The sequence below is a fragment of the Coptis chinensis genome, chromosome 8, assembly GCF_015680905.1.
Source record: "Coptis chinensis isolate HL-2020 chromosome 8, ASM1568090v1, whole genome shotgun sequence".
Lineage (NCBI taxonomy): Eukaryota > Viridiplantae > Streptophyta > Magnoliopsida > Ranunculales > Ranunculaceae > Coptis > Coptis chinensis.
The window spans coordinates 74,931,509-74,956,232 of NC_141463.1; the positions used below are offsets into that span (position 1 = coordinate 74,931,509).

At 38.8% G+C, this 24,724-nt stretch overlaps 1 protein-coding gene, 3 long non-coding RNA genes and 1 pseudogene across 4 annotated transcripts; all 5 read left to right on the forward strand.

Annotated features, from left to right (window-relative positions):
• The first annotated feature begins 359 nt into the window (after positions 1-359).
• Positions 360-24,661, forward strand: LOC147483027 (uncharacterized; annotated as a pseudogene).
• On the forward strand, positions 4,938-6,357 carry LOC147483028 (uncharacterized). Its single transcript, XR_015205747.1, has 3 exons — positions 4,938-4,996; positions 5,969-6,026; positions 6,126-6,357. It is a non-coding gene; the product is annotated as an uncharacterized LOC147483028 (long non-coding RNA).
• On the forward strand, positions 9,030-9,950 carry LOC147483029 (uncharacterized). Its single transcript, XR_015205746.1, has 2 exons — positions 9,030-9,140; positions 9,234-9,950. It is a non-coding gene; the product is annotated as an uncharacterized LOC147483029 (long non-coding RNA).
• LOC147483030 (uncharacterized) lies at positions 10,696-12,656 on the forward strand. The gene is made up of 7 exons (XM_086576200.1): positions 10,696-10,859; positions 10,976-11,440; positions 11,541-11,744; positions 11,817-11,909; positions 11,983-12,090; positions 12,206-12,496; positions 12,588-12,656. The coding sequence occupies exons 2-7, from the start codon at positions 11,012-11,014 to the stop codon at positions 12,654-12,656; spliced, it is 1,194 nt and encodes a 397-aa protein (XP_086432326.1). The 5' UTR covers positions 10,696-10,859; positions 10,976-11,011.
• LOC147483031 (uncharacterized) lies at positions 12,761-16,108 on the forward strand. Its single transcript, XR_015205748.1, has 3 exons — positions 12,761-12,796; positions 15,857-15,961; positions 16,072-16,108. It is a non-coding gene; the product is annotated as an uncharacterized LOC147483031 (long non-coding RNA).
• Positions 24,662-24,724: the final 63 nt, after the last annotated feature.

A 24,724-nucleotide genomic window follows, 5' to 3' on the forward strand; every position in this document is an offset into this window, starting at 1 on the left:
GAGATTAATAACACGGAATGAATAAAAACTATCTCTAAAGTTTTTATAGCATTTTTTTTATAAATGCTATTAAATAAAAGCTATCTATGTGCCTTTTTGTAGTAGTGATGCACTTAAGCATGTGCCAAACTTATGTCCGTTGAGTTGCCTCTTGAGTTTGTTTAGTTATTGACCGAGTCTAAGTAGTTGCTATTGTTATGGTCATGCATTGAGGAGTGGCTTTAGTAGTTCCTGATTTAGTGGCGTTAGTTTTACTTCACTAGTTTGTATTTATAGCATTCAATAAATAGAGTGTTTACACCATTGCTATTATTGTTAAGCTCTCACCTCTCAACAGGTTATCAGCTCTATAGCATGATATGGAACTCAGTTACTTTGAAAATCCTCATTTGTTCCTCTTGTTAGAAGATTTATATATACTTTCAAGTTTGTCATTACTAAACTTTCTCGCTCCTAGATTCTAATTTTTTTGTCCATTGGATATTCAGTGCTTTAAGATTTTATGCACTAACTCCCTAATGGCTTATGCTCTCCTCGTCCACTTTTCTTCTTGATTCCCTTTTTTCTTCTAGTACTTCCCATCATTGCTCAAACTTATAATGTCAGTCTCGGCTCATTTCTTTCTGCTTTCGAGGAGAGCTCTTCATGGACTTCAGCTTCAGGTGACTTTGCCTTCGGATTCCAGCCAATTGGTACAAGGGGTTTCTTGCTTTTCCATCTGGTTCAGCAACATCCCTGAAAAGACCTTAGTATGGTTAGCAAACTGAGATAATCTGGTGCAAAGGGGATCAAAAGTTGAGCTTACTACTTCTGGCCAGCTTATACTTCATGACCATGAAGGACAAGAAATATATATGGAGAGCTCAACACAAAAGCATAGCGCGTATGAATCCATGCTCGATACTGGTAACTTTAATTTGTACTTCAAAGCCAAAGTTCGGTCAATATATGGGGGAGCTTTGATGTACCAACTGACACCATACTGCCCACACAGATATTGGATGAAGGTAGCAGGCTTTGTTGGGAGATTTCACTAGAAAGTCACACCTCAATCTAGTTACTTTCTATCCCAAATGATTTCAACTTGGAGCTCACACTAAGGAAATCACCCACCCAAGACTTTGGTAGTTATCACAACAAACTCAAACAAGCAAAGCCACTAATTTATCATCACCCATAGCAAGCAAACAATAAATAAGGAAGTAAATATGCAAAGAGACACAAAGATTTAGGTGGTTCGGTAAATGTTACCTACATCCACACAAGAGCCAAGTTTCCTTTATAGCAAAGATTGGAGAGTTTACAAGAGATATCAAGAATCAAGAACAAGAGGCCTCACTCAAACCCTAGCTCAATAGAGCTCCCACAATACCCAAGAAATGAATCTCTCAAAAAGTTATCTCAAAACCCTAATCTATTTCCTTTATATAGGTACACATAGAAAAAAGGTGAGAAATATGGGCTTGGCACTACTACAAAAATGCACATAGATAGCATTTATTCAATAACACTTATAAAAAAACGCAATGAAATTTTTGGAGATAGCGTTTGCTAGTTTAGTGCAATGAGTCTTTCTAGCTGGGACAACTTACAATTGCGTTTAACGGAAAAGAGCTATAAAATTGATTGCGTTTTTGGACATTTGCTATTGCAGACGGGTCAGTGTTTGACTTCAACACACCCAACTTTAAGCCGCTCAAACGAAAATCCCAAATTCAAGCTCGGGGGGTTTTTTATTTATTTATTTATTTTTATTTATTTTTATTTTTATTTTATTTTCCCTCTTTCCAAATTTAATAAAACACCCAAAGAAAACCACCACCACCATTCTCTCTAATCCAAACCCTATTTCCACCACCTCCAATCACCTCACCACCATGTCCAAAACCGTGCGACCACCTCCAATCATCCCACCACCATATCTACCACCACCGACCCATCAAAAATCTTTCCTCTCCTTATTTTTAACAAGAAAAGTAAATTCTTTTGAATTTTTTGAAGGTTCTTTGAATGTTTTGCAGTGAAGGCATCGCCTTTTCTAGGTTATAATCATATTCTGCAAGTAAGTTATCTTCTTCTTCTTCTTCTTCTTCTTGTTTTTGGTTGTGGAGTAAATTTGTTGGAACCCATGCAGCACCGTAAATGGGAACACCATATTTCTGAGTAGATAATGGAGACATACTCAAAATTGAGATCCAAATCTCTGAAGAGGCAGAACCTGATGTGGTTTTTGCTTCTTTGTCTGCAAAGCTAAAACTGGAAACGAGTCAAAATTGGGCAACCAATTTTTGGGCAAGTTTCACTCATACTTTGGGTTAGGCCTTGAAGTGTGTTGCCTAGGCCTTAAGCCTAATTTAGTGTTTAGCCCTCGTGAGCTCATGGCCTCATTCTGATGTGTTTGTGCTCATTCAGTCAAATTGAAATTGTTGATCATAGACGATTTACGGTTCAGTAATTTTTCTTGTGCGATTATATGTTTAAGTGGACATTTACGTGAAGTTTAAAACAACTTTGTAAAAGATGAAGAATAAGTAGTGGCATATGGAACCAAATCAGGTTGTCCCTAGATGATTTTTGATCAATGAACAGTCATTGAGTTTCTGTCATATATAAATTAAGATAAGAAGTTACTCTCTATGAGGTTCATTGAAATCTCAAAGAGTCAAAGAAAGAGAATGCATTCACTAGAATCTAAACGTCCAAACCACTTCTTTATGGAGTCTCATTAAATATCTCATATTTCCAACTCACGAAAAACGATGACAATTTATGATGTACAAGGATTTATAAGACCAGCCACAAATATGGTCATTTTGTGTCTATTAGTAGAGGTTAGTCATGGTTGATAAAATATGTGTTTGATATAAATGAAAGCCTTAAGTATTTTATCTTTATTGCAATTTTACTTCAATTGTTTTTTTCTTTCTTTATTGCAAAACCTTTGTTCTCTTTTTCTGGTCTCCGATAACTCTAAGCAATGGCTGCTGCAATGATAAAAAATTCCAATTTTTTCAGCCACGTCAATCCTCTCATTAATAACATCCGCCAAAAGTCAGTATTTTGCCAGTTGGTCTTCAATCATGAGAATGAGATCAACAACATCATTTCTCTCTTCCATTCTCATAACCACCAATGTTGGTCGTCACTCTGCTGTTGCACCTTACTCTTCATCAGCACCTTCTCCTGATGAAACTAGCACTCCTAAAATAAATAATATCATAATCCTTGGTAACCATCACTTCAACGAGTTTGATTATGCTTGGAATCCTCTAGAGGTTAAATTTTTTGGATCTTTGCTGGATGAGGAACTACAAGCTCCCCCTAAACTTGGCGATAAGAATCATTGGCTTGTTTATGTGGATTGTGATGATATAGACTCCTTTACAGAGCAAGAGTTGTTTGATTTTTATGCTGAGTTTGAAAAAAATAAAGTAGATTTAGCTTTTTTACTCAATATGTTCGTAGTGTGAACTTGTTTGCATTGCGAAGTAGAAATGTAAAGATGAATTTACTCAATATGTTCGTAATGTGAACTTGTGATAGGTGAGCATCTCTTAGAACTGTTACACTAAATTCCTTGCTTAATCTGAGCGCACACTTGATTTTATGACGTGAGATGATATTTCCTTGCTGCACTAGAGGAAGTCTTGGAATCTGGATTAAGTTGCTATCTTAATATCATCTGCCTTACCATATCATATATTTGAACATACTTTTCCAGCTTAATGGTTAGCTTGAACATTCTGATATTTGAACATTGAAAAAGGTTAACTTAGACTTCTTATTACTTACTTAGGACTGTACATATAAAGTTACTTTTACATTGAAATTCATAAGTCTTTTTTTGGAACATTTATTGCAGAGGAATAAGCCACGAGGAGAAGAGACAATTGAGGCAGAAACTGCTGTCACACTTGAAAGACGAGAACCATCAGGTATATTGAGATGATAGGATGACCGATAATGCTTTGTATTCTCCTTTAGCATTCATTATAGTGTATAGATTCCAATCAGAAATTATAATTTGATACTACAATCTGAGTAATGTAGTTCCGATATCCACTAGTTAAGATATTCGTTATCTCCAACCGTGTAAGTAATGAATGGTGAATAGTTCATTCTTTGTGAACATTCGTATATAGGAAAACCATAGTGAACATGTGAATTTACACTTCAATGTTTGGTGATAATCATTATTGTTGTAGTTGGATTAAGTGCAATGTATTTATGGTAGCAAATGGCTGGCTTGGTTAATGATCATTACACTATCAATTTGGATGTGATCCCATATCCAGTACATGTGCACCACCAACTCCTATTTTTGTCTTAATAAGCATCATAATCGTCCTGTCTGCATGTATTAGAGTGATTATGTTTCCAACAACACAATTTCATTCCCCAACAGGTTTCTCAATGCCATGTCTACTTTTCATACCCTTTTCTGCTTCTTAATTTTCAATGTTTGTTTTAAAATATATGGGACAATTTGTTCATGTAGCTTGCTGGTGTGTCCTTTGCTAAGGCCATTTTCATTTTCACGTTTTTGTGTATTTGGGAAGAAAAAAAGTCTAGAGATATAGAAGAGCATAACAGTAGGCTGTTAATAAATTACTCCAACCTGCAGCAAGTGTTATAGAGAGGTATAAAGAGTTTTGACTCATCACACTGAGTAGATTGTTCAGAATATTTAGCAACCTGTGAACTAGTCTCTTTTTCTCTAGTTCATTACATATTAGATAGCTCTTTCTTATTTGATCGAACTTTTTAAAGGATAGTAATTATTGCCATAGATCACAATTATATCAGTGCAAGACTTTAACTAACAAATGATGTGATTTGTTATTTATTTCCACCTTGATAAGTTTCTTAAGTTAAAGCGTGATTCTACCATAGTGTCTTCCACAATAATACTCTTATGCTATGTTCTATTTTTGTTGCAGAGACCACATTAGCTTTACTTCGACATCCAGATTGTTGCATTTCTGGCTATTCATCTGTAAGTACCATTTACCTTCTAATTTGCTTAGTGGTCTGCATATGCTAAGGTTTAGTTATATTTGCTCCACATTTTAATTGGACTGCAAGTTCCTCTTTCAAATTATTAACTCCACACCCGATTAGTCAAAACTTAGAAGTAACAATCACCATGAGATGAACATTGCGTTTTTCGTATGCCGTTTGGTCAACAAGTGATTTTAATGTTTTATTACTATATTTTTCTACAAGATAACTTGAATCATATTCTTTTATCATTAGAATGAGAAAATCTTATGTTCTACTCCTTCGTACTTTGTACCGAGCAAACAATTGAGGTTGCTTGATGTTGTAGTTTTCTTGGTTTGTCAAAGGAAAAAAATATATTTAAGCACTTATTTCATGTATTGACGATAATTTTTTCGTGTATTGTATCTCTTTAGTGAATTATGAAGTGTGGTGTTTGTTTCTCGTTCGTATTTTTGATATTTTTAATTAATTATGAATTAGGGTGTGTTTGTATGTTATGCTGAATCGTTTGTAATTAGTGAATTATGAATTGGCCGGGGTTCTGTAATTTTAAGCCAAAATCATTAGTAATTAGAGAACGTGTTGAACAGGCATCATTAGTTAAGCTAGTTTTTTTTTTTTTTTTTTATATTTATGTATGCATGTTTATTGCTTGTCGCTACTACCAATAACTATGGTCTATGTGAATGGGTATTACAGTTACTAAATTTCACTTTTTGATTGTAGCTTTCTTTTATTTTGGTTGTAACTATTGGTGGTTATGTTTACTTAATCTATGGTTTAATTGTTGCTGGTTCAAGTGGTGATCATTGATGGTTGTGATGATGGCTTCTAGTTTCAACAATATAGTTTAGCGTGCTTCTGTATGTGTAAGCTAAAGAATTAAGGAAAACTTAAATTGAGGGTTTAAATGTAGATATGTGGTACGTAGAACGACTTAATTTTTTTGGTTTTGTCAAATCAGGTTTGAAGTTAGTAAGTGGTAGCATAATGATGGATAAAGCTTGGGTCCATTGGAAGAGGTTCTAAAATGAACTCCCTATATTGCTTTTAGAAAATTTGATGTATGTTTACCTCACATTTTGGTGAATTTAGTTATTTTTTGTTTTTATCTTTAATAGAAATACAGTAGAGTATAGAAGAGCGGTTGAGACGTTTGTTGAACTCGCGAAAAAAAGAACAGGAGAAACGAACCTGAGATGTCCTTGCAAAGTATGTCAGAACTTTCATCGTGGAAATGATGATAAGGTCATCGAACACTTGGTAATAAAAGGTATGGATTTGACATATAAGGCTTGGTTCTGGCACGGGGAATCACTGGATTCAATGCAATCTGGTATAGAAACTACAGAGACATGTGAATTACGTGAAATTGCATTTGAGCATGAGAATGCTTTTGAACCAGAGATTATTGAAGAGAGAATGGGTGCTGAGTTTGAAGTCTTATCTGAAAATGCTGAACTCCCTCTATATCCGTTGCACCAAATACACAAAGTTGGCGGCAACAGTTGTCTTGTATAAGCTTAAAGTTATGTATGGTGTTTCGGATAATTTTTTTTGATGGGCTTCTAAGGGTATTACAAGATATGTTACCAGCAGGGAACACCATTCCTGACTCCTCGTACTCAGCAGACTCTTTAATCAAGGAGTTTCAGCTCGAAGAGAAAAGGATACACGCATGTGTTAATGATTGTTGTCTTTTTACGGATGAGAAAATTGATAAGTGTCCAAAATGCAAATCTTCGCGATGGTTCGTGGATGAGAAGACCAATGAGATTAAGGAAGGTGTTCCCGCAAAGGTGTTAAGATATTTTCCTATAATACCAAGGTTTAAAAGAATGTTTCAATTTCCAAAGTTAGCTGAACAGTTAAGGTGGCATCACAACAATAAGAGTACAGATGGTAACATGCGACACCCGGTAGATTCTGAGGCATGGCAAAAGGTCGACGAGAAGTGGCCATTGTTCTCTGCAGAACCACGCAACCTTAGACTTGGTCTTGCTGCTGATGGAGTTAACCCATTTAGTAATCTTAGTTCAACACATAGTTGTTGGCCCGGCCATGTTATTATGTATTACAATCTCCGCCATGGCTATGCATGAGAAAGGAACATTTGATGCTAGCATTATTGATTCCTGGAAAAAAGCAACCTGGAAATGAAATTGATGTATATTTGAAACCCCTTATAGATGATTTAATGGAGTTGTGGAATAAGGGAGTGGAGGTTTACGATGCATTTACTAAGACCACCTTCGACCTAAAGGCAGTACTAATGTGGACTGTGAATGATTTTCCCGCCCTTGGGAACTTAGCCGGTTGCACGACAAAGGGTAAAAATGCATGCCCTACTTGTGGTGTTAATACAAATTCAATGTGGCTGCCTTTTAGCGGGAAAACAGTTTATATGGATCATAGGTGCTTTCTCCCGCCAAATCACTCATTCCGGAAGAAAAAAAGATGGTTCAATGGAAAGATCGAACGAGTATCGGGAGAAACCTAAAGTTATGTCTGGTTTAGAAATTAAGGTTGTGGTGGACAAAATAGAAAATGACTTTGGAAAAGAAAGAAAAGAAGATGTAGGCGAAACAAAGAAGAGGAAGAGGGAAGAACCGGTTCTAATGTGGAAGAAGAGGTCAATATTTTTTGACTTGCCTTATTGGGAGGTAATGTTTTACACTTTCTATATCTATATATATTTGAAAGTAATTATTTAGAAGCCTATGTTGACCAATCTCTATGCACTAAGATGTCTATAAGAACTCTATCACTACATACCATACATGCTAGTGTTGAAAGTCTAGAAAGTACTGCCTGCCCCCCCATTGTAGCCACTATAAATAGGCATTTAGGGCATTGTTTCCATACTCAATGGTCCTCCACCCTCTTGGATAGCCTAAGTAAGCCAACTTTATTTTTTTTGAGCAATAATAATCATTTTTGGATTTTTCAGCATAATCCTTTGCGTCACAATGTAGACGTAATGCACCAAGAGAAAAATTTGTGTGAAAGCATTATTGCCACATTATTTAATGTGAAGAACAAATCAAAGGACCATCTTAAGTCTCGTCAAGATTTGCAAGAATTGGGAATTAGGCATGAATTGCATCCAGAAGTTCGTGGCAAGAGAATTTATCTTCCACCGGCACCACACACTCTATCAAAAGCTGAAAAAAGGATCTTTTGCAAGAGATTACAAGATTTAAAGCTCCCTTATGGCTATAGCTCAAATATCGGGAGGGTTATTTCAGGGGATGAGTTTAAGATTTCAGGTCTTAAGTCCCATGATTTTCATGTTTTAATGCAACAATTGTTGGCTGTTGCATTAAGGGGACTTCTTCCTAAAGGACCAAGGACTGCAATTTTTCACTTGTGTGCCTTTTACAATGAATTATGCAAAAAAGTCGTTAATACGGAGAGACTAAAAAAGCTTGAGGGAGACGTTGCAGAGACTTTGTGCATGTTAGAAAGGTTTTTTCCTCCATCCTTCTTTGATATTATGATTCACTTAACAATTCATTTAGCACGAGAAGCGCAGCTTGGTGGACCAGTTCATTTGCGTTGGATGTATGCGTTCAAAAGGTGAATTGAAACTCATTTATAAAACTTTAATGATTATATTCCAATACTTGTTTCTTATTTACTATTAATGTTATTTCTTGTCTTTAGATACATGAAAGATTTGAAAGGATTTGTCAGAAACTTTGCAAGGCCTGAGGGTTCCATTGCAAAGTGCTATCTTGCAGAAGAGGGCATGAGATTTTGTAGTGAATTTATGAAACAGACCGTTGAGATAACTAATCGGTGAAGTAAAAATGATGGTTTTGCAAGCGATGCAATACTTGATGGAAGGCCAAATTCTAAAGGAGTCTTGATTAGATTAAGTGAAGAAAGGTTGCATGCTGCCCATCTATATGTCTTTGTTCAATACGGTATGAGTCGAGCCATATTTTGAGTGAGTATGGTAATAATTATTGAAATTTAGAGTTTTGAAATGATGCACCTTACCTTTTTCCATTTTTTTTTTGTTTAGGATGCACATGGATGAGTTACGGAAGAAAAACAAACAACTCTCAAGAAATAGAAATTTGTTGTGGAAGAGACATGTAGAGAATTTTTCTAAATGGCTACGTGAGAAGGTTCAATTGTGACTTTTGTGTGTTTTTTTGTTACCCTTTTTACATATATACATAGATAATAATCATATGATATTTATGCATGAATTTGGGCAGATTGTAGACGACACTAGTGAAAATATCTCACAGACATTAAGGTGGATTGCTAATGGACCGAGAAAGCTTGCAATGTCGTATTCTTCTTTTATTGTCAAAGGTCAACGCTACCACAAGAAAAGTGCTGAGAAGTCCAACCAAAATAGTGGTGTTTCACTTGAGTCAACAACCATGTGTAGATCTAGTTCAAAGGACAGAAACCAAGTCATGAACAATGTTTCTTACTATGGGGTCATCAAAGATATAATTTTGCTCGACTACATTGGCTTCCAAGTCCCTCTTTTTTACTGTGATTGGGCAAATGTAGGAAATGGTGTCAAGGTGGAAGATGGATTTACTTTGGTTAACCTCCATCAAGGACAACGCCAACTCGAAAAAGAACCATTCATTTTAGCATCACAAGCGAAACAAGTGTTTTATTCAAGGGACAGCAGCGATTCGAATTGGTATGTTGTATTACAAGCGCCGCCAAGAGGCCGTCATGACTTGAATATGTATGAGGAGAATGTGGATATATTCTCAGTACCATTAGATGTTTCGAGAATTGACAAGAACATTGCTGATGAAGACGGTAGCTATGTTAGAAAGGACTGTGAGGGGGACTATGTGTAGCGCATGTACTTTCGGCAAATTAGTAAAATATTTTTTGGATTAATATTTCTGGTTATGAGTTATGGTTGTTTTTTCTATTAATATCAGTATTTGGTTTGTTTGGAACTTGGGTTGTTTGTGCGTATTAGCATGAGTATCGGTTGTTTGTTCCTATTAATATGTGTTGTGATATGTTTTTGGCACTTGGGTTGTTTGTTCATATCAGATTTGTGTCCTGATGTTTCCTGCCACATTATGCGTCATCGTTGTCACTTCAGGATTTTGACAAGGAAGTTAGGACTTAGGACACTTCAAACCAAATGTCGAAAGCGGAGGTAAGATTTTTTTGTTGATCATGTTTGTATATACACAGGTTTCTCATTTAACATAATTTTTGTTGGTATGTTGTTGTGAGTTCAAAACAAGCTAAGAAAAGGAAACTGAAGGAAAAAAGAGTTATTGTAGCTGTTCTTAGGAATTCCTCAAATAGTGGGATACGCATATCAGACAGAAATGATGGTAGCCCACTAACCTCTCAAGCCAATGACTTCCACTTGTCAAAGAAAAAATCATGTGTATCAGAGAAGTCTAATTCTAAGAAGAATAATAAGGTAAAGACACATGTCCTTTTATAAAACGCATATTAGTGCACACATAGAAGTATTCAACACCCACACAAGCATCCCCCAATGCAGCACACACACACAAGCATTCCCAATCCCAATTCACTCCCAATCCTCGATGTTGCACTTTAATTTGATCTAAGTGTGTTTTATGTTAACACTTATATTATATTAATTACAATCACATAGTGTAAAAGGAGCAACTAAACGATCTAAGATGAGTAAAATGGCAAGCCGAGATACTAACGACGTTGATCCCACTGATGGGGACTTTAGTGCGGAAGAAGATGCCCATGATTTCAGTGAAGACGACGAAATAATCCCAAATTCTTATTCTCATGGCAGTAGAAAGAACCCTACTTCAAATGAATCTCACAAATCAACAAAGGAGGGGGGTTCTACAAAGTCTAAGGTGTTGTTTAAATATGTTTTGCTTAATATTTTTGTTTATATATGTTAGCTATTCGTGTTTCTTTTGTTAAGCGTTGTTTATACCTTACTATAATCTTTTGTTTTCATTTAAAAAAGAGTTTCAAAAAAGTTGAAAAAAGATCTAGGACAAAAATGGATTCTTCTCATGACTCAAGTGATGAAGATTATTGTAGCGACGAGGATGGAAGTAAGGGTATTGCCAACCGAGCCAAGTCAAAGGGACCACTGATTGAAGAAGAGAGTGAAGGAGATTCTAGTGATGAGGATGCTGCTATCGACTCGGATGAAGAATCTGAAAGTGATGAGGATGATCCTTCTACCAAAGAATCTCACCAATCAAGCAAGACACCAAGAGGTCTTTGTAGATCCAAGGTAATGGCAACTGATAGTGGATGTAAGTTAACGGTGACCTTCAATGCGATTGGGCAGCCTGTAGGAGAAAATTCAGACAAGTTTTCTTCTTATTTGGGAAGTATTGCATCTGAGATGGTGCCACTAACTTATAGTGATTGGAGGGCAATCAGAAAAGGGTACAAAGATCTGTATTGGCAATCAGTTTTGGTAGGCACAAGTGTTTTTGTTTATTTTTTTACTTTGCTTTTCAGTAAATATATATAGTTATTGTCAAAACATTTTATGTACTATTTCTTATTTCTTGTAGCAAAAATTTATCTTAGATGAAGGGCGCAGAACTTATGCCCTCCAACAAATTGGAAGGTTGTGGCAGGCGCATAAATCAAGATTGAGGGGAAAGATAAGAATTTATAGAAAAAAGAAGAAGGACATTGCATGTCTCAAGCCAACAGACTGTGATTTACCAGAATGGGAGATGTTTCTTAAGCAAATGTCAAGGAGAAAGTTCATTGTGAGTGACTTTGGTGATACTTTGAATATCCTCATAGTTTGAAATATGTTATTTAACTCTTTTGTACTGCAGCTGAAGAGCCAAAAGTTTCAAGAAATGAGGGAAAATCAAGAACTCCCTCACACATGTAGTCGACAAGGCTATGCACGCCTAGAATACCAAATGGTAATTAACTATCATATTTGCGCAACTTTGTTTTTGTGTATGTATCTTGATTGTGGAAATTCTTATCATGTAGCAAAAGGAGAGTCCAAATCCTTCCTGTAAAACTAGAGTTGATGTTTGGTGCAAAGGACACACTAAGAAAAGTGGCGAACCATCAAATAATATCGTTGCAGAACGAATGGTAAGAATAGTTAAATTTTCTAACTAGAATTATAGCCATAATATATATCAATGATACCTATTTGTTGAGCTTTGCTAAATTCTATATATTAACGTATCAAATGTGATTGGTGTAGAAAAAGATGAAAGAAATTAGAGATTCAGTAGCATCAGATTCTTTTAACCACTCCATACAAAATGATGCCCTTTCACAAGTACTTGGACCTGATCGTTATAGTCGTGTGAGAGGTAAAGGAGCTGGAGTAACTCCTTCAAAATTAGGTGTGGTGTCACAGGACAAACAAATGGTCACTCAACTTCAAGAGGAGGTACTAACGGTCAAGAAGGATTTGGTTCAAATGGCCAATTCGGTGAATACTCAAAGTGAACTTATAAGAAACTTACTTGATGTTGTGAATACTCAAAAGGCAAGTGACTGATGTACAAATACAATAACTGATTTGATATTTGTTGTCTCGGTAGTGTACTTGACTTGACAATCTTAATATATCTATGTAGGGTGAAAGTCAAAAAGTTGTGACCGAGCAAGTGATACAGTCAACTAGTGCTCCAATTACTTCACTTTAACAGGTATTTTTTTTTAGAATCTTTAAAGAAAAGTACTGCAGATTTTAATTAGTAGACTAACAACTAACTAATGGTTCTATTTTTCTGGTTAGGGTCAAGGCATAGGTAGTGGTGATCAGGGGATACAAACTACTCCACAGGTAAAATATTTATTTTTGCAAGCATGGGTAATTTGTGGGTTACTTGGTATGGCGTGATATTTTATCGAGTTAAAAAGGTCATTATGATGCACTAGGGCTGTAAGATTAGAGTTAGTGTTCTTAAGGTGTTGGTGAAATTATGAACTAGGTATAATATCAATGAAGCTCATAGTAGGTACATTTGTGGCCAGTGCCTCTGCTCTTGTTATGTTTTCCCTATACACATGTATTAAGGAAAGAAAAACAAGTTCTGCTTGCATGTCTTGTATGCTCTTCCTCCGTTTCTTTGCTTGCCTTAAGGTATCTCATACCCAAAGACTCTAATGTTCCAAAGAGGCCATATTACTCATTTAAGGTTATTAGGCGTGGCCCTCACCACTCCTTTCCCACTTGTACCAGGAGCAAATACTGCTCGTTCACGATCATTTTCAGCAGAGACTTCAAGGGGGTGCGCTTATAAGTATGCTATGTTGTAAGGGTGTGCGCCAATCCTTTAATTTATAGTTCTTGGGTTAATAACTTGTTTATCTTTACTTACCCGCAATTCTGTCTCTGAGTTGGATCTAACCCCTTCCTTCCCACTTGTACTAGCAGCAGATGTTGCCTATTTAGTATCATCTTCATCAGAGGATTCAAGTATGCTCGCACCTATTGTTATGCCTTGATGGATAGGCATGCGCCCATCTCGCTCACAGTCCACATTCGCAATTCCAGTGTTATTTTGTGCGCATTCCACATTCAAAATCTTGTGTTCAGGTCTCGCCCTCACCATGTGTCTCCGTATAGGTGACTGCCATCCTTCACTCTCATTACCTGTACCTCCAATGAGCCTTTCTCTTATCTCGCATCTTGTGTTCGTTCTGCCCTTTCCTTTGCTTGCCATGATCCTGATCCTTCTTCAACCAAACCTGGTTTCTTCTCGATGAAACTTCCAACTTCCAACTACCAACTTCTCATATTTCTTCTTAATATTGTCAAATTGATTGGACTTGATATGGACTGTTGCTTGCCCATCCACCATTGTTAGCTTGATATATTCCAAGTTCTCCTTCCCTACTGCCTTGCGGCTAATCACTTCTACCCATCAGATTGCCTCTCCATAGCAAACCCACCTATTTCGGGAGTGGGATTTCTGACGAGCAATCAAATTAGTAGTGGGATTGACTCGGACCCTCGGGTTTCTGGGAAACTTCGTGAGGAGGGAGGGCAAGACGGAGTAAGCCTAAAAAGAAAGGGATTGAGTTAACGCCTTTCAAGCGGTCGGTCAATTACATAGAGTACAAGTAGGGACTCATTTTTGCGAAACATAAGGCTGTATTTAGACTCATCCGTTCAGCTCTAGCGATGTGAAGATCATCAATTCTTCGATGAGAAGCCCCGCTTTCGCTTCTAGTGAAGCCCTTGCCTCGAAACCTTCCGGCTAGCCTCCACTAAAAACCATAATTATTTGGAATAGTCGTTGTTCGGCCTTCGCCACCTCCTCCTCCCGGGAATTTGGATCATTGTAGAAAGTCGATCTTCGGGGCCTCAAAGTCCTAAATACGAGTATACAGACTTTGAGAGCATGCCTCTAGATCATCTAAAGTCTGATTAGTCTCCAATGTCTTCGTCAGCTGAGAGTAGGCATAGTGGAGCTAACCATTGAGGAACTCAATCACTAGCAGCTGGCAAGAAGAAAACACTTGCAGCAACTCCTTCAGAACGAAGCAACCATGCACAATCACTTAAGTTGTTACATTCCGGGACTCTCTTTGGGGAGAGCTCTTTCGCTACACTCCATTAGATTCAACGCTTAGCAGCCAACTCTCTGACAACTCAAAGGCGCACCTAGGAGCTAACTACACAACCGGATAGAAGAATATCGACTAGGCGTAGGCAGAGCTACCCGGCAAGAATTCATCAACCACTAACTAGCAAGGAGAGAGCTTTTACAGCAGCTTCTTGCACAAAGACTTCCTACGCATAAGACGTCATAAATGACTAACAGACTACTCACACTGGCTAACGGCTACTAACTCGCCGCTAGCAGCAACAACACCGGTAACACAACTATACTAACACACCGGTGACAAACTAGAACTCGCTAGAGAGGAGTTTACTCCCTTGACGGAACTACACCTAAAAGAACGGTAGCTAAAGATGAACTCTACCCCAAAGAAGAAAACGGCGTTAGCTTAACGGCTTCGCATGTCGGCAAGACCGTTGCTTGTTTGGGGGCATTGCCGAAGTCCGGTATAATCATGTGTTTGTGTTCTTCCCTCCACCTTCTCCTCCTTCGATCCGATAGTTTACGCTGGGCTTCTAATGCTTGTTCTTCACTTGCACTTGTAGTTCGAACTATCTTCCCCGGCTTTTGCCCGATATCATCAGCCCAAGAGCTCTTATTTGTTGGTGGTTGTTGCTCTCTCTCTGCGTTTCCAGTAATGTTCTTGTTTCCTGGATGTAATGTTTCTCGAGTTCGTACTCCCTGGTCCTTCAAACCCGCGACTTTATTCACTGTGTCTTGTGTTTCTTCTGTTCTGGCTTGCGTTTCCTCTGGCTGGATCTTTCTCTCATTCCCGATCACTCCTCCCTCCACGTCTATTAAGTTGTATCTAATTAACTTCTTCTGCTCATTCTCTTGACCTTCATACAGTCCTAAGACAATTTCCAACGCTTCGATCTTTCAATCTTCTTTGTTGGTTGCCCAACTCTCATCAGGTCCGACTTCTGTTAGGTCTAGCTAGCCTTCTCCTAAATCTCTCCAATGATCCTACTCCATACTTAATGAGCGCTAACTTAATCAACTGTGACCAGTACAGACTCTGATCCATTGAATTCAGAGCGGGTTATTTGGGTATGTTTGTTTCTTTAGTTATTTCTTAGCATGTGGTTTCGGTTGGAATATTCTTTTGCAAGTAGATTTTAGGAAGTAGTATTATTCTAGTGTAGGATGATTAATAGATTGGATATTATTGATGACCTATTGACTACGTTTCGGAACATAGAGCTTAGTTTGAAATTATTTTGTATTCCATTCTTGTACTACTACTTTCCATTTCTCTTATATATTTTCTTCAGGTTCACTTTGGAGTTAATAGTGGTGCAACAAGGTTTGCATTAGAGTAATAGGCAGTAAATGAAGCTACTTTCCGTTGCCCTGATGAGTTTGGATGGAAACCCCAGGTTAGTTAGTTCCCTTGTTGGCCATTGCATGATGTATTGCATTATTTAGTTCACTATTCTCCATATTTCATTTAACATTGATGAAGTACTTGTGTTTTAATAAAATCCAGAAAGCCCCAATCGTTCCTGCAGATGGGAGTATAACCCAAACACGAGAGGTACGTGGTGCAATCTTAATTTGTTCATTTTGTGTACTATCTACTGTTTCCTTGGCAATGTTAATTCGTTCATGCTTGTGAGGCCATTTTGTGCGAATTAACGGCGGCTAGCTAGAGATCGAATGCTTAAGAAGATTGGTAGGGAGAATATATGCAAGTTGGTTGTGTATGGGTCTGATCAGCAAACTCATTGTGCACTTCAAAAGGCTGCTCGCTTATGGATATATTTTTTAATTTGTAGGGTCAAGACATAGGGAGGCATCATGGAATACAAAGTAATCCTCCATCTACTCTTCCACAGGTAAATATATATATATCCCTAACCTTTGCTTCAGTTGAACTCTCTGCAATAATCCACAAGCAGGTTTGCAACCATATGATTATCTCCACCCACATGCAAAACTTGAAACATGAGAGGACATAAGGAGTTATTATACTTAACCCTTTGTTATTATACTGATTTTCTTTTTGTTTGGGTAGGGTCAAGGCATAGGGAGTAATGATCAGGGTTTACAAACTACTCCTTCAACCACTCTTCTATAGGTAAAATATTTCTTTATGCAAGAGTTTGTCATATTTGATGTTAACTTATGGTTTGTATATTGAAATTAGTTAAACTTCATAAGGCAAGTCCCATCTAGAGGTTTAATGTATAATGGTGTAATGTAATATGTGCCTAAGACTATTCTTTTGTTTTGGAAATGTAGCCACATGGACGACAATGCAAATTGTTGAATTGGGCGGCTCCACATGAATTAGTTGCTAAAGGACGTTGGGAGAGTGACGATCCTTTTAAACTGGTACATGGTGTACCTCTTGGAGATAATGCATCCAAAGTTTGGGTAGAGGAAGTTGTGAACGCAGAACCATGTGTTTGGAGAGAAAATTCTGAATTGCAAATAGTGGGAGATGCTAAAGGGAGCGCAATTGCATGGCCTTCAAAGCACATAATATTTACTGATCACCACCTTGAAGTAAGCCGATCAGTAGCATTTTCTTTTCCTTACCGAAAAGAAACTTTTGTGAAAACTTGAATCACACTTTTTGTTTTTTTTGTCCTTGTACAGAATTGAATACTATCACATTTTTTGTTGTTTTGTCCTTGTACAGTGGAATTGAATACTATATTTTAGCTATTAATGAATGAAGTTAATTTTGTTTACCATGTATTAGATTTTAAAGTGTATTTGCACAGTTGGTTACAACAATAATTCAGCGCCACTGAAAATGTATATTTGCACAGGTTCATAGGTCTCTAAAATTTATAATGAAAAAAAAAAGTTATGGAAATAGGGATAGCGCCTAAAGAAAACGCAATTGAATTTTCATTGCGCTAAAATAAAACACTATTGAAATTCATAGCGCTTATATAAAAATGCTATCAAAATTTTTATTGCGCTAAACTAAAGCGCTATCATATTTATAGCACTTATAAGAAAACGCTATCGAAATTTTCATTGCGCTAAGATAAAGCGCTATCATATTTATAGCACTTATATGAAAACGCTATAGATATATTCACAGCGCCAAAAACAAACGCAATTAAAAGAATAGTGTTTACAACAAAATGTTATCAAATACATTGCGTTGTTCAGAAAAATGCTATTAATAAAAGGATAGCATAGCCTTTAATAACGTTTTGTAAACGCTATCAAATGAAATTGATAGTGTTTTTGGCATGCTATCTATGCACTTTTCTGTAGTAGTGTGGGGCCGAAATATCGACAAATCATTGAAATTCCGAAAAGTTTTAGAACTCTAAAGCTTGCTGGTGAGATATCGGAGCTTCATTCGCTTGACGGTTCCACAGCCCAACAATCTCCCACTTGGAACCTTCGAGATTCTACATGCACATCACATCTCAATTGTAACAACTCAATCCAAATCCAATTTACTAATGAAACACTCGGCTCATCCATCATGGTCTTCAAGCAAGAAGACCCACCGAAATTGAACACAACTTCAACTTCTCAGTAGGCACGGTCTTGGTCAACATATCCGCCGGATTCTCACTCCCTTGGATCTTCTCAAGTGCCAAAACCTCATCCTCCAACAGAGATCAGATAAAATGATATCGGAGACCAATGTGCTTGGTCCTAGAATGAAAGGCGGAATTCTTAGCAAGATGTATAGCACTCTAACTGTCATTATGTAACACACTTCTCTCTTGCTTCATCCCAAGCTCTTCCATCAATCCCTGTAACCAGATCATCTCTTTGCTTGCCTATGTAACGGCCACATACTCTGCTTCTGTGGTAGACAAAGCAACAATCTTCTGTAATTGAGAAATCCAACTCATCAGTAAAGCAGCACCTTTGTAAAGAACATAACCAGTAGTGCTTCTTCTACGATCTACTTCTCCTGCAAAATCGGCATCCACATACCCTTGCAGGTTCACAACACCCCTTCCATAACATAGGCATTTCTCTATAGTACCTCTCAGATATCTCAATATCCACTTCACGGCTTCCCAATGTTGCTTGCCAGGATTAGACATAAATCTACTGACAGCTCCCATTGCTTGGGCTATATCCGGACGCGTGCAAACCATGGCATACATAAGACTTCCAATGGCAGAGGTGTATGGTACCTTAGCCATGAAGTTTCTTTCCTCAACAGTCTTGGGAGAGTGTTCCTTGGACAACTTGAAGTGGATTGCCAAAGGTGTGCAAACTGGTTTCGCACTACCCATGTTGAACCTCTTCAATACCTTCTCAATATACTCAGCCTGAGACAACTCTAGAATACCTTTCTGCCTATCTCTTTTGATCCTCATCCCTAGAATCTGTTTCGCTGCACCCAAGTCCTTCATAGAGAACTCACTTGCTAACTTCTCTTTCAATCTCCCAATTTCTAACATATCATAACTCGTTACTAACATATCATCAACATATAGCAACAGGATGACGTAGCTGGAGTCGAACCTCTTGAAGTAGCAACAATGGTCAGCGTTGCACTTATAGTAGCCGTTTCCTTGCATGAAGTTATCAAACTTTCTGTACCACTACCTAGGGGCTTGTTTCAAACCATACAAGCTCTTTCTAAGCCTGCATACCATATTCTCTTTACCCTTCTTGATGAAACCATCTGGTTGCTGCATGTAAATTTCCTCAACTAGGTCACCATGGAGGAAGGCAGTTTTAACATCCAACCGCCAAGATACAAATCTTCCGCTGCAACAATACTCAACACCACCCGAATGGTATTCGGGGTTTCATCGGGAGAATATCTCTCGCGGAAGTCAATGCCCGCTTTCTGGCGAAAACCCTTGACTACTAGCCTCGCTTTGTATCTCGGGAACCATCATGTTCTTCTTTGACTCTAAACACCCATTTGTTCGTAGAGCCTTCTTACCCATGGGTAGTTTGGCTAACTCCCCACGTGCCATTAGAGATGAGGGACTTCATCTCATCTTGCATAGCAAGCTCCCACTTGCTTGCATCACTCGCCTCAATGCTTCATCATAGCATTGAGGCTCGCCCACCATGATGTAAGTAGCAAGTAATTCACATAGGTGGAGGGTGGATATCTCGTACTCGGTACATGTGGCCTGGATGTCTTCCTTGGGGCACGAGGTGGAGATGGACTCGGTGGTGTAGTATCCTCATTATTCTCTGAGTCACTACTAATGTCATCCCTCGATTTGTGGGGCTCCCACTATACCACGACTTACATCGAAGTCTTCCAACTCAACATACTCTGTGCCGCTCTCTGTACCCGATTCCTTGGTTTGTGCTTCATCTCTGTCCTTGTACATCACCTTCTCATTAAACACAACATCTCTACTACGAATGATTTTCCGATTTTGATCATCCCAAAAGCGATACCCAAAATCATCACCGCCATAGCCGATGAAGGTGCACTTTAGTGACTTAGCATCAAGCTTGCTTCTAGCTTGGTCACTAATGTGAACATAGGACACACAACCAAACACCTTTAAATGGGAAAAGTTCACATCCTTCCCGCTCCACACTTCCTCTGGAATCTTAAAATCCAAAGGTACTGATGGTCCTCTATTGATCGTAAAGCTCGGCTTTGTGCTAACACTTTCGCCTAAAACCGCAAGTAAGCGCTAGTGTGTGCGATACACCTAGCTCTGTATGAATCAACTCAAGCCTTCTAGCTTTCGGAGTCTGATCCATTCTCTGAAAACTCACCCGCTTCTGCTTTCCAAATACACAGTTCTCACGAAGTCAATTTCAGGTTGATCAGAATAACTTTGGGAGTTTACCGTAAGAGTGAAGGATTTTCATTCCTTTCTCACTCATGTGACCAAGTTTGCGGTGCCAAACATTCGGATCCTCTTTGCCATGTGCCACAGCAATCGACTCACAACCATGTGCAGTCATGTAGAGAGTACCATCTTTCTTACCATTTGCAACAACCATTGAACCTTTCGAGACCTTCCAAGTATCACCGGTGAAGACTGTAACAAATCCTTCACTTGCCAATTGCCCCACAGAAATCAAATTCTTCCTTAAATCCGGAACGTGTCTGATGTCCCTCAATAACCATGACGAGCCATTCATCTTGACATGCACATCACCCTTTCCGACAATGTCACAAGGTTGGTCATCACCGAGAAAGACCGTTCTAAGGTCACCTTCGGTGTAGTTCTCAAGGAACTCTCGATGTGAGGTAGCATGGAAAGATGTGCCGGAATCAAGTACCTAAGACTCTTTCTTGTGCTCCATCGAACATATCAAAGCATCATCTACCATCTCAACAACATTAGCTTCTTGATTCTTTTTCTTGTTCTTATTAATGTTGTTGTTGTTTCTTGGTGTCGGGCAATTGTTACTATAGTGGCCATGCTTACCACAATTGTAACATACAACTTCACTTATGTCTCGAGGATTGTGTTCAACGCTTTGCAATCGGGGGGCTTGAGATTTCGATCTCCCCCTCCACTTTTTCTTACTACGACTCCTGTTTGAATTTCTTCCCCTACTTTCAGTGCTCAATGCCGACCATTAAGTTGACCCCGAAGATGAAGGACAATCCTGTCTCCGAATTTCCTCGGTTAGTACCAAACTAACAACGTGCTCAAACTTCAACTTGGTCATTCCCGCAGAGCCACTAATAGCCGCCATAGTTGCTTTCCAACTTGGAGGCAATTGTCCAAGTATCGCCAAAGCTAGCACCTCATCACTAAATGTAATCTCAACCGACTCCAATTGGTCCTTAGTTTGATTGAATTCATTTAGGTGATCCTTGAAGGAGGTCCCCTCCGACATTCTCATACTAAATAGCTTGGTGATCAAATAGACTTTGTTCGCGGCCGAGGGTTGTTCATACATCGTAGTAAGTGCCTCCATAAGAGACTTCGCCGTCTTCTCGGTTTTAATATTGAAAGCTACCGACTTCGAGAGACTCAATCGGATTGTGGCCAATGGCTTTCTATCTTGCAAATCCCATTTGCCTTGCGGAATCTCATCGGGCTTCTCACTTATCAATGTTTCCATCAAATCCTTTTGATAGAGTACGTCCTCGATTTGCATCTTCCAATAGCGAAGTTTGTTCGTCAAACTTCTCTATCTTTGCTTTCTTTTTGGTTGTCATGACTTCCATCGAACCAAAACAACGGTGGAGACTCTCTCAGAGGAATTTTTTCAAACACCTAGCCTTCTCTGCTAAAGATGGAAACTTTCCTCACACACCTTGTTCCAATGATTCAACTGTAGCTCTGATACCACTTGTTGGGAGATTTCACTAGAAAGTCACACCTCAATCTAGTTACTTTCTATCCCAAATGATTTCAACTTGGAGCTCACACCAAGGAAATCACCCACCCAAGACTTTGGTAGTTATCACAACAAACTCAAACAAGCAAAACCACTAATTTATCATCACCCATAGCAAACAAACAATAAATAAGGAAGTAAATATGTAAAGAGACACAAAGATTTAGGTGGTTCGGTAAATGTTACCTACATCCACACAAGAGCCAATTTTCCTTTATAGCAAAGATTGGAGAGTTTACAAGAGATATCAATAATCAAGAACAAGAGGCCTCACTCAAACCCTAGCTCAATAGAGCTCCCACAATACCCAAGAAATGAATCTCTCAAAAAGTTATCTCAAAACCCTAATATATTTCCTTTATATAGGTACACATAGAAAAAAGGTGATAAATATGGGCTTGGGGCCGAAATATCGACAAATCATCGAAATTCCGAAAAGTTTTAGAACTCTAAAGCTTGCTGGTGAGATACTGGAGCTTCATTCGCTCGACGGTTCCACAACCCAACAATTGGCCTGGGGGGTGTGCCCAGGTCCTAACAACTGGTATCAGAGCCGATGGTTCGGCAGGGACAAAGGCATTGATCATGCAGAATCAGAGACAAAAATCATTCAAGTCGGAGCGCCAGTGAAGGCCGCAACTCAGGTGGAGTTGCTTAACGAAGTGTGCCCGCATAATCAAGATTGGTGCCCCTTGGATGTTGTAGAGATTCGGAGGGTGTAACTCGAGTTGGATCTAACAACATGGAATGATGTTCTAGGTGGAGTAGGCTCTGGGGTTGAGAAAAAGCCCCCTCCCTCAGAGGCCCAGACACACCAGAGCTCTGGCATTGGATCGTGTTTGACGATGAAGGAACTCCCTTGGAGTTCGGTTCAAGTTGGAGATACTCCTTTGGAGTTCTTGACGATGAACGAATGGACTCCCTTGGAGTTCGGTCCAAGGTGGAGATTGTTAGAGTGTGTGGACCGAAAAAAAGAAATAGTCCCACATTGAACAAGAAAGGAGTTCATCATGGGTTGATAAAGTGGGAAGTTCACTAACTAGTACTGAGGCCTTTTAAGATAAAACCCCACACCCATGACCAAGATATGGCCCAAGCCCAATGGGTGGTTAAGTGGGGGACAATATCGGTACTAGTTATCCCATTGGCGCGGAGGCCCAGGCCTGGCGGGTGTGCCCAGGTCCTAACAGGCTTGTGTCTTGTCAGACAAACCAGTTACTCCAGCGGAAGGTTTCAGCTTGGACTACAAACTGATGGTAATCTTGTGCTGTATACAATATATGATTTTCCCAACTGACAACGTCAAACCAATGGAAGATCATTAATTCTTACACCAACAGCAAACACAGTCCCAAGTGCAAATTTTCACCAGAGAGCAACAATTGATTACGATGGAGTATGGAGACAACATATCTACCTAAAAACCACCAATGGAACGTGGTCCAAGTCCTGGCCCGCGGTGTGGTTCGAGCTTTCAACTATCTGCTTGCGCATTAAGAGTATTCAGGCAGTGGTGCCTGTGGATATAATAGCTATTGATCAGAACCAAAGACCCAGTTGTGAATGTCCACCAGGGTACACCTACTTGGACCCTGATAACATGTGAAATGGATGTAAACAAGACTTTATTCCACAAAGTTGTAATGAAAGATCACAAGGAGTATCTCTATTTGACATGAAAGAAATGTCCAACACTGATTGGCCACTGCATGACTATGAACGCTACGAATCAGTGAATGAAGCAGACTGGTGCAGAGACGCTTGCTTGAGTGAGCTATGATCAAAGTACGGAAAGGTAAAAAAGATCATTCTCATCGGAACCTCACTAAGTCGCTGCTTTTTTTTGTGGTGGGGGGACCTTCTCGTTCTTTTGGTGATATGTCTATGCACTCTGTGGGAACTCCCCATTGCAGTTAAAGAGTTTGTAAACAATGGCTCATTAGCGAAGTTTCCATTTGAAAGTTCAAGACCACAGTGGTCCAAAAGCCATTTGAAAGTTCAAGACCACAGTGGTCCAAAAGAATCGACCTTGCATGTGGAATTGCAAGTGGGCTGACATATTTACATGGAAGAATGCAATAACCCAATTATCCATTGTGACATTAAACCTCAGAACATACTTTTAGACGAGCATTTCACTGCAAGGATTTCAAACTTTGGTCTAGCAAAGCTTTGGAAATCTGATCAAAGTCAAACCAACACAGGTATCAGGGGGACCAGAGGGTATCTTGGTCCCGAATGGTTGGTTCAGGAACGTGGCTATCACAGTGAAGGTGGATGTTTATAGCTTTGGTTTCTTGTTGCTGGAGACAATTGTTGTCGGAGAAGTGTAGTGCCAGAGTTAAGAGGGGAAAACAAAGTGATACTGACAGAATGGGCTTACGATTGCTATCTGCAAGCAAGATTGGATGTGTTAGTGGAAGATGATGAGGAGGCTATGGATGATGTTAATAGGCTAGAGAAGCTAGTGATGGTAGCAATTTGGTGCATTCAGGAGGAGCCGTCATTAAGACCAACAATGAGAAAAATCACACAGATGCTGGAAGGAGCAGTGGAGGTTTCCCCTAACCCTTCCTCCTTCCTTAGTTCAAGGCCTCTAGCAACCACTACGTAATAAAATTATTTTATGTGTATAAACCATGGCAACATGGTATGGGAGAGTGTGTATGTATATATATATATAAACAACACCAGCTTCAGGTCTTCAGCTTGGCTGCAGGTTGTATATATGTACTAGTTCATAATGCTTCAGTTCCTCCCCAATCTCCACTCTGCGTTAGCATCTTTAATCTTTGAATCTGCATTAATATTGATGTTTCATCTGCACTTCAGAGTGCAACATTTTGAAACAACAGGGTGAC